This window comes from Panthera tigris, chromosome C1 (genome assembly GCF_018350195.1).
Source record: "Panthera tigris isolate Pti1 chromosome C1, P.tigris_Pti1_mat1.1, whole genome shotgun sequence".
Taxonomy (NCBI): Eukaryota; Metazoa; Chordata; class Mammalia; order Carnivora; family Felidae; genus Panthera; species Panthera tigris.
Window position 1 is genome coordinate 44,103,286 of NC_056667.1, and position 15,602 is coordinate 44,118,887.

Here is a 15,602-nt window from a genome sequence, read left to right on the forward strand (position 1 = left end):
ATACTGCCCCCCCCCCCCCATAGAGGAACCAGAATCCAAGCCTGGCCCCCAGAGCGCGCCCTGCAAATTTTCATCTACAGTTAGGCAATATCACATGGTCGCCAGGTGCAGAGCCTCTGGGTTCAGATTCTAGTTGCTCTGCCTGTGTGACCTTGGGCAATTTACCCCTCTGTCCTCATTTGTAGCGTGGGGGTAGGAGTAGTTGCCTCCCGGGATTCTCCTCATTGGGTTAAAACCTGTGGCACGTTTAGAACAGTGTCATGCATGCAGCCGCCGTCCAGCAAATAGGAGCCATTATTCCTGAACCCCAGAGGGGCACACGACCTTGAAGAGTCCAGAGTTCTTCAGGACCCTCAAATGCTAGCCCGTGGGGCCCTGGAATCGTCCAGCGGCCTCTAACGTCTTTCGGCCGGGGCCTCTTTGTGCCCTGCTTCCCGTGGCCGGACGGCGTGGGGCCACCCGTCCAGCCCAGCTCAGCCCCACGCAGGCAAATGAGGTGATGTCAAAGCCTTGGCCAGGGCCCAGCCCCTGAAACCTCCCCTGCTCCCTCCCTCATGTTCTCCCTCGCCCAGATTCACACGCGCACACACGCACACAGGCTCTGGCCGGGCCCAGAGGGAAGGCGAGAGGGAGTCAAGGTGGGGTGGGGGGGGCGGCCCTGGCCCATCGAAGCGTAGCTCCTGCAGCCGGGTTGAGCTGTGCACCCCCGACTGGAGCTGGACCCGGAGGGAGCCGCCCTCCCTTCCACCCGAAGCCCAGTCCCCCGTGGTCCCGGAGCGCCCTCCTTCTCTGTGTGGGTGTGTGCGGGCGTGTGCCCTGGTTCCCCGGCCCCCCAGGCAGCCATGGCTGATGAGAAGACCTTCCGCATCGGCTTCATTGTGCTGGGGCTCTTCCTGCTGGCCCTCGGCACGTTCCTCATGAGCCACGACCGGCCCCAGGTCTACGGCACCTTCTACGCCATGGGCTGCGTCATGGTGATCGGGGGCGTCGTCTGGAGCATGTGCCAGTGCTACCCCAAGGTAGGTGGGGGTGGCCTCAGATGGGCTGCGGGCCCGGGCCCAGGGAGCTCGGGGGCCCTGCCTCTGTTCCCCGCATAGCGCCCCCTCCTTCACTGGTCTTTTCCTCCTCCCCTGTTTTACTCTCTTTTCTTCCCTCTGCCCTCATGAGCATCCATCCATCCATCCATCCATCCATCCCTTCCTCCTCATCAGGATTGATCAGAAGCCCCCTGGACCCGGAGCCCTGAGCCCTGTGGGAGACACAGTGAAACCCCACGCACAATCATGTGCTTGACATCAATATTAAGGAGCGTTTGCTGCCTGCCAGGCATCCCTGCACGCACGGTGCGGTTGTCCTCATCCTGCACTTTTTGGTACCGTTTGTAGTTCCGTATTCTCTTATCTTTTAAGTTTATGTATTGATTTTTGAGAGAGAGAGAGTGAGGGAGGGAGGGGGGGGCGGAGAGAGAGAGAGGGAGAAAGAAGGGGCCAGAGAAGGGGAAAGAGAGAGAATCCCAAGCAGGCTCTTTGCCAACGTGCAGACGCGGGGCTCGAACCCACGAACCGTGAGATCATGACTTGAGCTCAAGTTGGCGGCCTAAGCGACTGAGCCACCCAGGTGCCCCGTAGTTCCATTTTAGAGTGGAGAGGCACTGGGCTCAGGAAGTGAGGTCCCTCAGCCCCTAAGTGTCCAAGTTGGGGCTTAGAGCTCAGATGTGTGTGTCCACCTCTGAGGGCTATCGCTGTGTCCCAGAGCCGCTGAGAGTTCTAGGGTGGGTCAGGGGTAACTTCGACCGTGTGGCTTGGGCAGTGCTCTCTTCTTTGGTTTTATGTACTCCTAGCCTTATGAGCGACTTAATGATGAGAAGAGCACTGGTTTGGGAGTCCTGAGTTCTAGTTCCTGCTCTGTCTCAAACTTTCTGTGTGACCTTTGAGTGTCTGAACCTCAGTTTCTTTCATCTGTAAAATGGGCCCCAAGCTTTTATTTCTCCCAGCCTCCCAGAGTTATTATGAATAACAGAGAAGAGATGGGATGTAGGAATGTTTTATAAACTGTAGGGTGCTGTATTTAGGAGAAGGGCTTCTAATCGCACTGTTAATGGTCTCCCCCAGCAATGTGTGGGGCATGTCAGGCGTTGTGATCTGTCAGTGCCCAGGCAGGATGAGTGACTTTTCCAAGGTCACACAGCTGGTCAGACAGACCCAGGGAGACAAGGAGAGAAGCATGGATTCTAACTTGGGCTCTGTCTCCAACCGTCTGGAAGACTCTGGGCAAACCCCTTCCTTCGCTGAGCCTCAGTTTCCTCATTTGTACAACGCGTGTGTCAGGCAGAGGGTGCCGGAAAGGGGGTGCATCGAAGGGCCCTGCGGGTCCTGACATGTAGGGCTCTGGGCCCCAGGCAGCCCCCACAACCCGCACCCCCCTCCTCCCTCCCACCTGGGTGGCTGTGCTCAGGGGTTCAGGGGAGGAGGGAGGGAGGGAGGAAGCTCCTGGGGGCCGGGACCTGGCTCTCCCCAGCCCTGCCCCCTCTGTGGGCCAGCCCCGGGCTGTCAGTGTGTTTGGTGCTGGGGCGGTCTGGACTGGTTTGTAGTCATTCACCAGGCAGTTTACAGTCAACTAGCCTCTGTCTGTGCAATGCCCTGAGTGGAGGTCACCAGGAGAAGAGGTCCTCGGGGCCCCTGCCACCTGCGTCACCACCTCCGTTGTCACCCTCCTCCCAGAGAGGAGGCTGCATCCTGGGGCCCGGCGAGGGGACAGCAGGGGTGTGGAGGGTGGTGTCCTTCCTGCCCTCTCCCCCTTTACCCGAGGTTGGCTCTGGGGGGCAGGTGAGGGCCCGGGTGGCGGTGGGGAGTGAGGGAGCGAGGGGAGAGGGAATCTTACTGGGTATTAATGAGTAACTGTTGATAGATCCACGTGTTCAGCTGCTGTGGAGGCAGCGCCCGCTTTGGTGTCTACCCGGCCTAGAGGCAACTCCCTCCTCCCTACGCCCCTCTTCTGTGACCTTGGCAGGGGCTGCCCCCCACCTCCGGGAGCCTCGCGTGGCCCAGGGGGAGGAGTCAGGGAGGTCTTGTATGTGGGGGCCCCGTATCACACTCTCGTCCTCAGAATTGGCGTGTGTGGCGTCGGGCAGGCCTCTGAACGTGTGTGCAGGCGTGTGAGCACCGGTGCGGGGCTGTGTGGGTGTGTGTTTCAGAGACGCAGGCTGTGCGAGCCGGCACACCAAGGCCGGGAAGGAAGGTGTGTTGTTGGCCGGGGAGGTGTCGCCGGAGGAGAGGCCCCCGCCTCCCACATTGTCTCAGGGCCTGGGCCGTCGGGGCCCATTCTCCCCTGCCTCTCAGTGCCCGACAAATGGGAATTTTCCGGGTTGAAGCAAACACAGATATAAGGGAACGGAATCAGCCAGTTAAGATATGAGAGTAACGTGAATGAAGCGGTCCCTGTCCTGAGGGGCTGGGGGTCTCATGGGGGAGACCATTTTCTGCCCAATGGGGAGAGAGCAGGCTTCATGGAGAAGACGAGCTGGCCTCTGTAGGTTAAGTAGAAGTCCACCAGGCAGAGAAGATGGGGAGGGACTTTCCAGGAAGGAGGAACAGCGTGACCCAAGACACGAGGTAAAAGGGCAGGGGGAGTGGGTCGACGTGACTGCTGCAAGGGGAAGGTTGGAAGGAAGGTGGAGACGGAGAGGGCTCAGCTCCGCGGGGCCTGGGGACACGATTAGCCTTGCAGTTCAGGAAAGTTCCCAGGCTGACATCTGAAAGGATGGAGGTTCGGGGGCAACCAGGCCAGTGGAGGAGGACTACTCCTCACCGGTCCAGGTGAGAGATGGTGGGCCCCTGGACTGAGGCAGAATTTGAACCCAAGCCTGTAGGAACCGAGAAGAATTAGTTCATCACATGTGCAGGGCCTGCTGTGGCCGGGCATAGCACTGGCATGTCTCCCGAGCTTATCTCATGGAATTTCTGAAGTACACTTGGTCAGATGTGGTGGTCGGCTGGACCTCAGGCATGACAGAGGCAGAGGAATTGGGGCAAATCGGGTAGATGGGGCAGCAGGGATGCTGTGCCCGTAGGCTGAGGTGAGGCAGGGCTCCTGGGAGAAGGGAAGGGCTGGCAGAGAAAGCAGGGCCTCTCCCTGTCTGGCCTCTGTTTCTACCCACAGTTCCCCCAAACCCCTCTCCTGCCAGGTCTACTGGAGCCCAGGTCCAGGCCCCTGATTGGTGGCTGATGAATCTGTCCTCTCTACGGGTCTCCCTCGCTCCCTCTGCCACCTCCCTTTGGGGACTGCTCACTGCTCTGCCTGAAGACAAATCTGCCCGTGTCCTCGTCTGCCGAGGACTCCTCCAGGGCTCCCATTGCTTCTGGGTAAAGACTGAACTCCTTAGTCTGATGTTCTGGGGTCCTCGTAGTCTGGTATCCCCTCACCAGTTTCAACTCTGCCTGTCCCTCTCTTAAAAGGACTTGTGTTCTAACATGCTCCAGCCTTTCCTTCCCCCTCAGGCTTTCCACTGTGGTGACAGTAGCGATGGTGTATCATGATGATGATGAAGGTAATCGTGATGATGATAGTGGTGTTGATGGAGATGATGGTGGTGATGGTGATGGTGATGATGTTGATGGAGATGATGTTGATGGAGATGGTGATGGTGGTGATGGTGATGGAGATGATGTTGATGGAGATGATGGTGGTGATGGTGATGATGTTGATGGAGATGATGATGGTGATAATGATGACGATGGTGGTGATGGTGGTGGTGATGGTGATGGTAAGGATATACTGATGATGTTGATGGAGATTATGACTGTGGAGGTGGGTGATGGTGAAGGTGATGATGTTGATGGAGATGATGATGATGGAGATGATGATGATAATGATGATGATGGTGGTGATGGTGGTGGTGATGGTGATGGTGTTGATGGAGATGATGTTGATGGAGATGATGGTGGTGATGGTGAAGGTGATGATGTTGATGGAGATGATGATGATGGAGATGATGATGGTGATAATGATGATGATGGTGGTGATGGTGGTGGTGATGATGTTGATGGAGATGATGTTGATGGAGATGATGATGGTGATAATGATGATGATGGTGGTGATGGTGGTGGTGATGGTGATGGAGATGATGTTGATGGAGATGATGATGGTGATAATGATGATGATGGTGGTGATGGTGGTGGTGATGGTGATGGAGATGATGTTGATGGAGATGATGATGGTGATAATGATGATGATGGTGGTGATGGTGGTGGTGATGGTGATGGTAAGGATATACTGATGATGTTGATGGAGATTATGACTGTGGAGGTGGTGATGGTGAAGGTGATGATGTTGATGGAGATGATGATAGTGGTGGTGGTGACGGTGACGATGGTGGTGTGGTTGTGACACAATGGTGACGGTGAAAGAGATGATGGTAGTGGTGGTGATTGTGGGGTGCTAATCGTGTTGTTGAGGAAGAGGAGGAGAAGGAGGAGGCGGAGGAGGAGGAGGAGGAAGGGAGGGAGGTGGTGACTGAGCCATGAGGTAATGAGATAGAGGAATGGGCAGCTTCTAAGAAGTACAGAGCCAGCTGGCAAGTGCAGGGCATCCTTGGTAGGTGTGGAAGATACCAAGACCCTTGCCTTATTTCTAGACATTTGGGGGGAAGCTTACCACTCATAGGAGTTCTAAGAACCCCTCTACCCATCATCCCCTGCTCCCCAGCAGGAGGGAGCTTTTGCGGTGCAAACAAGTGTCTTTTACTCATCGCGCTCTGTAGGAAGAGAGAGACTATTCATGACTCTCGTATATTACAGTGGGGTCTCATCACATATTTGTTGAACAGATTTTCAGTTGAGGACAGCAGACTCAGAGAGGCCAGACAGCTTCATCCCCTGTAGCATCAAACTATGGTTTACTGAGCGGCCCCTATGTGCCCAGCATTGTTCTGGGGAATTCCTCATACGTTATCTCATGGAATCCGCACAGCAACCCCAGGAGACGGGTCTCGCTAGCCCCATTTAACAAACATGGTGGTAAGATACACATCGCATGAAGTTTGCTGTCTTAACCATTTTGAAGTAGTGTTAATTAAATTCACATTGTTGTGCAACCAATCTCCACAGCCCTTTTCATCTTGCAAAACTGAAACTCTATTACGCCCATTAAACAATAACTACCCACCCCCCCTCCCTCCAGTCTGTGGCAACTGCCATTCTATTCTCTGTCTCTATGACTTTGACTATTGAAGGCACCTCATACAAGTGGACTGGTACAGAATTTGTCTTTTTGTTACTGGCTTTTTTTTTTTTAATGTGTATTTTTGAGACAGCACAAGCAGGGGAGGGGCAGGGAGAGGGGGATAGAGGATCCGAAGTGGGCTCCGTGCTGACAGGCTGACATCAGCGAGCCCGATGTGGGGCTTGGACTCACAAACCGTGAGATCGTGACCTGTGCTGAAGTCGGACGCTCAACCTATGGAGCCACCCATGGCGCCCCTGTTACTGGCTTATTTCTTCAAGGTTCATCCATGTCGTAGCCTGTGTTAGACCCTCCCTCCTTTTTAAGGCCGAAGGACGTTCCACTGCATGTATGTACCACATTTTATCTATTCATCTGTTGTTGGACACTCGAGTTGCTTCCACCTTTCGGCTGTTGTGAACAACGCTGCAAATATCTCTTCGAGGCTAGCCCATTTTACAGAGGAGCACGTAGAGGCTCTGAGAGGAGGGGTGAGCTGCCCGAGGGAAGAATCTCCCCGGTCTCCTGGATCCCCCAAAGCAGGGCTCCTTCTGTCTCATCCCACTGCCTCCTTTATGACCTGCCTCCCCTCTGCCACCAGGCGCCCACCCCATGTGCTGCACCTGCAGAGACCTCTTGATCCCTGAAAGTTCAAGGACAGGGACTAGCGGGTGCAACGTCAGCCATTCCCTTCCCTTCCCCCGCCGCAGCCTCTGTGCCCAGAAATCAATGACAATGATCTGCTTTCCACTCACGGGCCAGATATGGATGAAGCACTCACTGTGTGCCAGGCACATTCTGGGCACTGGACGAGGACCCCGGGAAACGAGAAGACACCACCTCCTCCAGCGCAGGGATGTTTGTCTCATTTGCTCACTGCTGCCCCCTAGGCCCAAGGAGCATGCTTGACACACAGCTGGTGCTCAATAAATGTCTTTTGGGTGAAATGAAGATCCTGGTGGGAGTAGAAGCCTAGAGATCCAAACACCCTCCCCCTCTTCTCCCGCCGCCCCTGCCGCTGCTGGGTCCTCAGCTGGCCCCTCTCCTGTCACACGGCGGGGCGAGGGCCCCCCTGGTCAGGATGGGCGGGGGAGTTGCAGAGAAGCCTTTTCTCCTTTGCCTCGCAGATCACCTTCATACCCGCTGACTCTGACTTCCAAGGCAACCTGTCCCCAAAGGCACTGGGCCTGCTGGAGAATGGGCTCGCCTCCGAGATGAAGAGGTAGGTGCCAGGCCCTCGGGGGTGGGGGTGGGGGGCAGCGGCAGCCCCTCAGGCCAGGCCAGCCTCCTCTTACAGAGGAGAGTGATGGAGTCCGGGTGGGAGGGGCGGGCGGTGTCTCCTCTGCTTTGCCGCAGGTTCCCGCTTTGCCTCCCCATGCACTGGGAGCATGCTATTAATAATCGGGGATTGTTCTGAACTCTCAATTCTACAACGTAGGCATTATTATTCCCACTTTACAGATGAGGAAACTGAGGCTCAGGGACTTTGCCCTGTCTTGGAGTGACGTAGTGGTGGGGCCAGAAATCAAGAACAGGTGTGGCCCCAAATCCCAAATAGCTGTGACGGCTACTATGCCTTGTGACGGCAAACAAGGGGCATGTCGATGGCCAAGCACAGCCGTGTGGGATTTGGGGAAAGCGACTTACCTCTCTTTGCCCCACCTGCAAAATAGGGGTACTGATAGCACCTTTCTCCTAGGGCTTCGGGGAGAGATAGGTGAGATAATATAAGCAAAGTGCTGAGAACAGAACCTGGTACATGGTAGGCCCTCTCCCTAAGCGTGTCACCATTCGTAGGAACCGCTTCCTTTGCACCAGAGGCTAAACCGGTAATGCATTCGTGACTTCCTTCAGTCCTCATAGAGACCCTGTGAAGTGGGGGGGATCGGGGGGTCAGGCCCTTTATACAGATGTGGAAACTGAGGCTCAGAAAGGACAACCACAGGCCTTAAACCTCGTAGGGAGTCAGTGATGGGCCAGACCCTGGAGAGGGAGTGGGACCGGCCACCCTCCCCAGCCCTGGAGGCTGTGGCTCTGTGCTCAGAGCGCTAAGCTGCACGTCCAGGGTCTGTGACCAGGGCCCTGGAACTGTCTGCGTTGCCTAGGGAAGGAGGCAGGGATGGTGTTTTCTGTTCCTGGCGCACAGAGTGACCGAATGTCCCCAGGGGAGTGAGGTGGCTAGACCCTGGGTGGGCACAGGGGTCAGCCTCGGGATCGGTCCCACAGGAAGGGCCACTGCACAGAGCTGCTGCTCAGGCTGCTCTGAGTTCTGGGCTCACCTGTGTGATCCTGGGTGAGGGAGCTACGCTCCGAACCTCACTTTCCGGAGGGGCTGCAGACAGCATAGAGAACATGATGGCTGGAGCCCTAGCTCTGCCACCTGCTGTCCGAGGCACGCCTTCTTGGCCTCAGTGTTCTTATCCACGAACTGGGTACAGTTACATCCCCCCAAAGGCTTCTTGGAGACCTGGGGAGACCGGATGTCCAGAACAGGGGGGCCGGGGGAAGAGGGGGGAACGCCGATGTCTCCTCCTGTGTGGACCTTTGCCCACCTAACTGTCTGTCCTGTCTCCGCTGTCTGCTGTGCGCCACCCAGCTCCCAGCCCCCATACGTCAGGCTGTGGGAGGAAGCCGCCTATGACCAGAGCCTGCCTGACTTCAGCCACATCCAGATGAAGGTCATGGGCTACCATGAGGACCCCCGTCCCCTGCTGGCCCCTGAGCCGGGACAGCCGCAGCTGGGAGCCAGTGGTGGAGGAGAAGGTGGCCCTTGTGAGGCTCAGGCCTGGATAGAGGCTGCGGTGGTCATCCACAGGGGCTCAGATGAGGACGGGGAAGAGAGAAGCCCGACTGAGAGCAGGCTTGGGTGAGTGCACGGAGTGCAGGAGTGGGGATGCTGCCCAGTTCTGGGGTGAAGGAGGAGGGGCTGTGGGCCACTGATGGCTGGTGGGGGAACATCTGGGACCAGAGAGGGCATGGGGGTGGGGACACCCTGAGAGGCAGCCGATGTAGCAGACGCATGAGTCTGGGCTTGGTCGGCTGGGCCTGGGTTCGAATCCCAGCTCCTCTCCTACGTAGCCTTGGCGAGCTTCTTATCCCCCTGGGCCTCAGTTCCCCCATGTGGGAATCATCACTCCTACCTCAGAGGGTTGTTGTGAGAACTGGGACAGTGCTTTCAAGTGCCAGGCCCACCACCGCCCCCTGCACTCTCTGAATGCTCATTGTGAGTTCCCCTGGGGGCAGGGAGCCTGACGACCTGAGTTCAAATGCGGGCTCTGTTGCTGAGGTGCTCTGGGACCTCCGGCAGGGCGCTCCCCACCCAGCCCTTCCCTGGCTGTTTATGAACTGGGCTTCTCCTGCGTCCATTTATTCATTTATCCTACTGCCATTGCTGGAACCTACTGCCTGCCGCAGCCCCACCCCGAAGGACCCCCACCCCTCAGGAGCTCCGTGTCTGATGTGGGAGGCAGACGAGGGAACAGAAGGTGACCCCTGAGTGGCTGGAGAGGCAGAGGAAGGACCCGGTGTGGATAATAACATAATAATGCCCATTTCTTGAGCACCTACTATGTGCCAGGCATTGTGCAAAGTGCTTTGCACCCACTATGCGCTGTAATCCTCTGAGACAACCCTAGGAGTGAGTACGATTACTTCTCCCACTTTACAGGGGAGGAAACTGAGGCCCAGACAGGTGAACTCACCTGCCCCGGGCCTTGCAGCCAGTGGCTGGAATTTGGACCCAGGCACTCTGACTCAGGGCTACCCTCACCCTCTCGGCCTTTGCTCCTGCAGCCTCCGGGCCTGTCCCCAGGGCCCTGCACCCCTGGCTTCCTTCCAAGATGACCTGGATGTGGGCTCCAATGAGGAAGGCAGCCTCAACCCATCTCCGCCTGAGGAGGACGAGCCTCACCCCCCACCCGGGGAGCCCTGGGCCTGCAAGTGCCCGCTGGACCGCTTCCATGACTTTGCCCTGATCGACGCCCCCACGTCAGAGGACGCACCTCCAGAGCGGCAATGGTGGGATACCGCCCTGTCCAGCTATGGGCAGCAGTCCCAAAGGACAAAGAAGGAGGAAGAGGAGACTTCAGACATAGGCACAGAGGAGCCAGAGCAGGAAGGGGAAGACTTGTACTATGGGCTGCCGGACAGCCCTGGGGACCCCCTTCCGGACAAGGAGCTGGGCTTTGAGCCCGACGCCCAGGGCTGAGATGGGACCACTCCCCGGGTTCTAGCCCTGCACCACCGCTAACCCTCATGCCACCTCACAGGGCCTCGATGCCCCTGTCTGCCAAATGGGGCTGTGTGGAGGTTTGCACAAGACAGTGGACCCGAGAGCACTCTGGGGGCTCCAAGAAGCGCATGGGGAGGGGATGTTTGCTGTCAGTGGGCCGTTGCTCTCCAGCTGTTAGTTTCCTGTGGTGAAGCTTTGAAGGTACGCTGTGATTCACTGAGAAGATTCGCTGCCGCGGGGGCCCTCAAGAGCCTTTTCTGCCTCCCCCCAAAGCTGGCCTCTGAGCAGGACCCAACTTGGTGCTACCCTGATCCTCTGTGAAGGCCTCTCAGGGTTCCCGATCCCGCTCCCCGCCCCCCACCCCCCCATCCTGCCCCACGCCCCATTCGGAGCAAACCACGCCGTCTGCCCACGTCCCTCCTGTGGCCCCCTCGGCCCCAGATCCAAAACCTTCCATGAGTCGCCTCTGCTGACCTCTGACTGTCCCCCTGGCCGGCCCCACGCCACGACCTCCTCTCTCTAATTCCACGCCCCCCTCCCACTGCCGCGTCCCAAGCTGTCCCCTCCACCAGTGTGCCCTTTGTTTCCTTGCATGTCTTGGCAACTTCATGCTCAGCCTTCAGACCCCGGCACAGATGTCCCTCCTCTGAAAGCTTCGCCTGGTGTTACCGCCTCCTGGAACGAGTTACTTCTGGCTCCTCTGTGCCACCCTCGGGCCTCGAACACTTACCGCCGGAGCAGGGCTGGCTGCTCGAGGCTAGCACGTTAACTCTCCTCACCTCAGTATCTCCTGCGCTCCGGCCAGTGGTCACTGAAGGCTTACAAGCCTGAGCAGAGCCTTTTGCAGGTGGTTGCCCCCATCACCATCCCCGAACTCTCAGCCCCCCACCCCTTCATTCTCTGGCATTCAGACCTCCAAATGGCATGCACAGGAGTCACAAAGGCGGGCAGAAAAGCCCCCACAGAAACCCCCTTCCCTGCAGACTACATCTGCGTTGGCTTAGGACTGTGGGTGAAACGAAGCCTCCTGGCTCGATTCAGCTTGATTCCGGTGGTGTTTACGGAGCACCTACGGTGTCCCAGACACTACGCCGGACTCTTTAGGGGGAGAGAGACACGAACCTAGAAGGTTCTTGCCCGCCAAGAGCTTATGATCTACTGAGCTTGGCATCTTGTAAGTTAGGAACAGAGTGCAGAGTGCAAGCCAAGGCGGGAGCCGAGGGGTTGACAGTGGACACACCGGGGGCAGTAGAGTGACAGCTGCACAACCGTCTGGGGCCATCGAATGCAGCGACGACTAGCTCAGGCAACCCCCGAAGGTATCACTGTCCCGCAGCCTCCCGGTGTAATGCTTGTATGAGTCTGATCTCTGCCAACGCCTGTGTGCCCCAGCATGGACAGTGGCAGCGTCCGAGAGAAGGCCAGTGACAATGCTTCCCACTCAGAACTTGCACCCGGGGCCTCTGGGTTAGAGTTGGGGGTCTCGGCTGAGGGAGGGGGATGCGCCCTGTGCTGAGTCAGAAGTACACGCCCCTGGAGACGCACTCCCCCTTCATTCTGGGTCATTACCACCCCCACCCAGTAGGAAAGCCTCTATGGTGAAGGGCGCCGCGGGGCACCTCCCCTCTGCCATCGCATGCTCCCGCCAGTGGCCCTGAGACAGTGGACAGTAAGGTGCAGCGTCAGGGGAGCAGGTGACCTGCATCAGAAGGGGCGTCTGGGCAAACAGCTAAAATAAAGTGTTTGATGTTTAAAGGGGTCACCTTCACCTGCAAATTCTTTTATGTGAAACTACCACCCATCCCCTCTCTGGGCGGGATGAATAAGGCATCGTGCCCGGCGGGCACCATGGGCACTCTCTGGAAAGTGAACACCACCCGCGGTGCGGTGACCATGCGGGACAGCTGTGTGGCCCAGAATCTCAGGAGCCGCCCGTGCCCCTGAATCACAACTGTGGGGCGTTCCCCAGAGAACCCAGAGCCTCTGGCTGCCAGGCCCGCCAGCAGAGAGCCTAACCCTGTCCCGGGGAGTGGCACGTGGGGCGGGGGTGGGGGGTTGGGGCAGCAGAGAGAGATGGCGAGGCTCAGGCTTTGCCAGTCCTGGGTCCCCCCCCCACCATGTCTTGCAGCATGATGGGGATCCCGTATGCATAGCCTGCGCTGGGCAGTCCTGATCTATGCCCACTGTCCCCACTTATTATTCGTGGACCCTTTCACTGTCAAAATTGTCCCAGCTGAAGGATAAATTATGTATTCACCCCGCTCTGCAAACTGGGGCAAGTCTGGTCGCCTCTGGGGCCCTCACGTTCCTCGTGTGCAAAAGGGAGGTGAGATGGCCCCCTGCCTTTGACTTTTGCAGAGTTAGATGTTTGATAGAATCCATCTGCCAGTGCCCTGCGGGAGAAGCCCACCCAGAGCTCACGCATAGTTAATAGTTGGGTTCACTATGGCCGTGAGGGCGACAGACCCCAAGGCAGCCATGTCCCAGAGAGGGTGAGAAAGAGCTTATTGAGGAGTTAGGGGTTTCGAGGGAGGGTCTGGGGAAGTGGGGCTCTGCCCTACACCGGGTACTGGCGGGAAGCAGGACTAACCCTCTGATTAATGCGTCCGATCTAGAAGGAGGGAAGGCTAGGCCCAAGCTAATGCTGTCGTTGGGTCGTTGGCAGACGGGCAGAGCTCACGGACCAGCCATGAGAGGCGGGTGTGTGCTCACTGTTGTGTGTTGTGTGTTGTGTGTTGTGTGTTCCTGCTTGCCTGGGCTCAGCCACAGTTACGCGGTGGCCTTGATTTGCCTTGACCGTCATGGGCACAGAGCGGCCTTCGCCTGATGCCGATGTTCCGTGAAATTGTTCATGTTCAACAGGACTTGGAGGCCTAGCTGTGAGGGCCAGGCTGGCTCCTGGCTGCCAGGCTCTTCCTCCTCAGGGCTCACTGCCTGGGGGTCCTCTGTGGGGGGCTTGCCAACGACTATGGGGACGTGGGGGTGCCGAGGAGAACATGATGTGGATTCCGTTTGAAAGGAAGGGTCTGCAGCTTTTTAAAAGTTTGACGAGCAAGGGGGCAGCGGGGCTCTCGTTCCATTTGGCTCTGACCTTCCCAAAGTCCATGATTTGCCTCGCTGGCTTGTTACACCTGAAATCCCATCGCTGCGCTCTGTTCCCTTGGCCTTGACGACTTTCAGTCTCCTCTAAGAACATGGGCCTCTGGGACGGCCCCTCTCACTGGTTGATGAACTGGGAGGAGGGCGGGTGAGGTCTTCATGATGGTCCAGGGGTGGGTGGGGTGCCCTTCAGGTCTGGAGGCCTCGGTGAGCCCGGGGATGTCAGCCCTCAGCCCCAGGCTCCAGATCCATGTACCATGGCAGAAATTCCGGCTCTTTTCACCCTCCAGTTGGGTCAGAGGGACTTGGGAAGTTTCCACTCTCTGGGGAGGAAAAGGCCCTGGAGGGATAGTCCCTGCCCTTAACTGGACAAAAAAGTGGTCCCGGGGGCAGTGAGCTTGGGCTTGCCCTGACCTTGGGCAGGTTGCAGCCTCCCCTGGGCTTCTGTCCCTGTTCGCCATGTGACTAGGTGGACACAGACAAGATTTCACTTTTATTAACAGTCCTTAAACACTGTGCCTTTTATCCCAACTGGTCCTCACAACTGCCCTGGGGACAGATCCGTCAGCCCCACCTACGACATGTTTGTTCTAAATCCCACACCCTGGGGGTGCCTGGGTGGCTCAGTCGGTTAAGCGTCCGACTTCGGCTCAGGTCATGATCTCACGGTCCGTGAGTTCGAGCCCCGTGTCGGGCTCTGTGCTGACGGCTCAGAGCCTGGAGCCTGCTTCGGATTCTGTGTCTCCCTCTCTCTCTGACCCTCCCCCGTTCATGCTCTCTCTCTGTCTCAAAAATAAATAAACGTTAAAAAAAAAATTAAAAAAAATAAATCCCACACCCTGGACTTGCACTCAGCCTCTGCCAGTTCCTTGCTGTGTGACTTTGGACAAGTCGCCGTCCCTCTCTGAGCCTCAGTGTCCACATTTACGCAATGGGGAGGACGTCATGGAGAATTAAGGGATATCACGTGTCTGGCGCACAGCAGGTGCTTGAACAACGTCAGCAAGTCCTTCCTTCCCACTCTGGGCCTCCGTGTCCTCGTCTGCACAGTGTGGATCCGCTCTGTCCTGCTTACAAATTGGCAGTCGGAGAGTGATGGCAATCCTGGGTGGATGTCAGGTCAGGACTGAAGCTTGGGGGATCCAGTCTCCTAGATTCCCCAAGGTGGACCACAAGCCCCGCCGTGCAGAACGGGGAACCCTCGGTTAGAGGCGGGATCTTCTGTGGGAGACACCAGAGTCCTGGCCAAGGCAGCCTAGTTCAGAGACTGCTTGGGGGGGGGGGAAGGGCAGTGAGGGCCCAAGAGACCCAGAAAGTGCCCAGGTCAGATATCGGGTCCCACAGGTGGTTTTTCACAGGGTGAAAATTTCCCAGGCCACCTGCACATCCTCCACGTTTAAACCCGGACAGGAGCAGACTTGAAGCAGGAGGGGGTAGGTGGGCAGCTGCAGGCCTCGGATGCCTGATCAGCCAGCCTGGGGGCAGGGAAGGGTAGGGGTAGACTTCATTATTCCTTCCTTCCTCCATCTATTCTGGCTACAGGCACTCATCAAGCCCCTGCTTGATGTCACCCCGTGTCCCAGGCCCTGGGGATAGAGAGAGGCATCTGACCCGTGCCCGTCTGGGGGGCCCACGCTCCCATGAGAAGCACGGTGGGGGTCTGGTCCCGCCTGGGGAGTTCGCAAGAGCTCCTCAGAGAGGTCACTCGAACCGAGCTGAGTCCTGAAGGGTTCACCAGGGAAGAAAGGAGTGGGAGACCGGCCGGAACGAGGGCTGGGCGCCCCGAGTCACCCCACCACGTTCCAGGAATTGGCCCAGGGGTAGGTGTGCGTGGAGCCTAGGATAGGATGAGAAAGGCTGCAGGGGACATGGGCGGGTAGGTGGGGCCCGATCAGGTGGACTGCGGATGCTTCCCTGGAGCAGGTGCAGAGGGCCCGGCCGATGGGACTGACCAGGACAAGCTATGGTGTCCGTAGAAGGAGGACCTGGGACACTCAGAGCCGCCCAAAGAATGAGCAGTCACATCTGACAGACAGAGGTTACCGTTCTTTAC

At 57.7% G+C, this 15,602-nt stretch overlaps 1 protein-coding gene across 1 annotated transcript; it reads left to right on the forward strand.

Annotated features, from left to right (window-relative positions):
- The first annotated feature begins 842 nt into the window (after positions 1 to 842).
- On the forward strand, positions 843 to 10,625 carry BSND (barttin CLCNK type accessory subunit beta). Its single transcript, XM_007089884.3, has 5 exons — positions 843 to 1,019; positions 7,347 to 7,441; positions 7,486 to 7,498; positions 8,823 to 9,085; positions 10,012 to 10,625. Exons 1-5 carry the CDS (start codon positions 843 to 845, stop codon positions 10,424 to 10,426), a joined length of 963 nt encoding a protein of 320 aa, XP_007089946.2. The 3' UTR covers positions 10,427 to 10,625.
- Positions 10,626 to 15,602: the final 4,977 nt, after the last annotated feature.

Bases quoted from the DNA above. Each gene is read 5' to 3' on its own strand.
- BSND (XM_007089884.3), top strand. From the start codon at position 843: ATGGCTGATGAGAAGACCTTCCGCATCGGCTTCATTGTGCTGGGGCTC. The intron at 1,020-7,346 runs GTAGGTGGGGGT...TTTGCCTCGCAG, and splicing joins TGTGCCAGTGCTACCCCAAG to ATCACCTTCATACCCGCTGA. The intron at 9,086-10,011 runs GTGAGTGCACGG...TTGCTCCTGCAG, and splicing joins CCGACTGAGAGCAGGCTTGG to CCTCCGGGCCTGTCCCCAGG.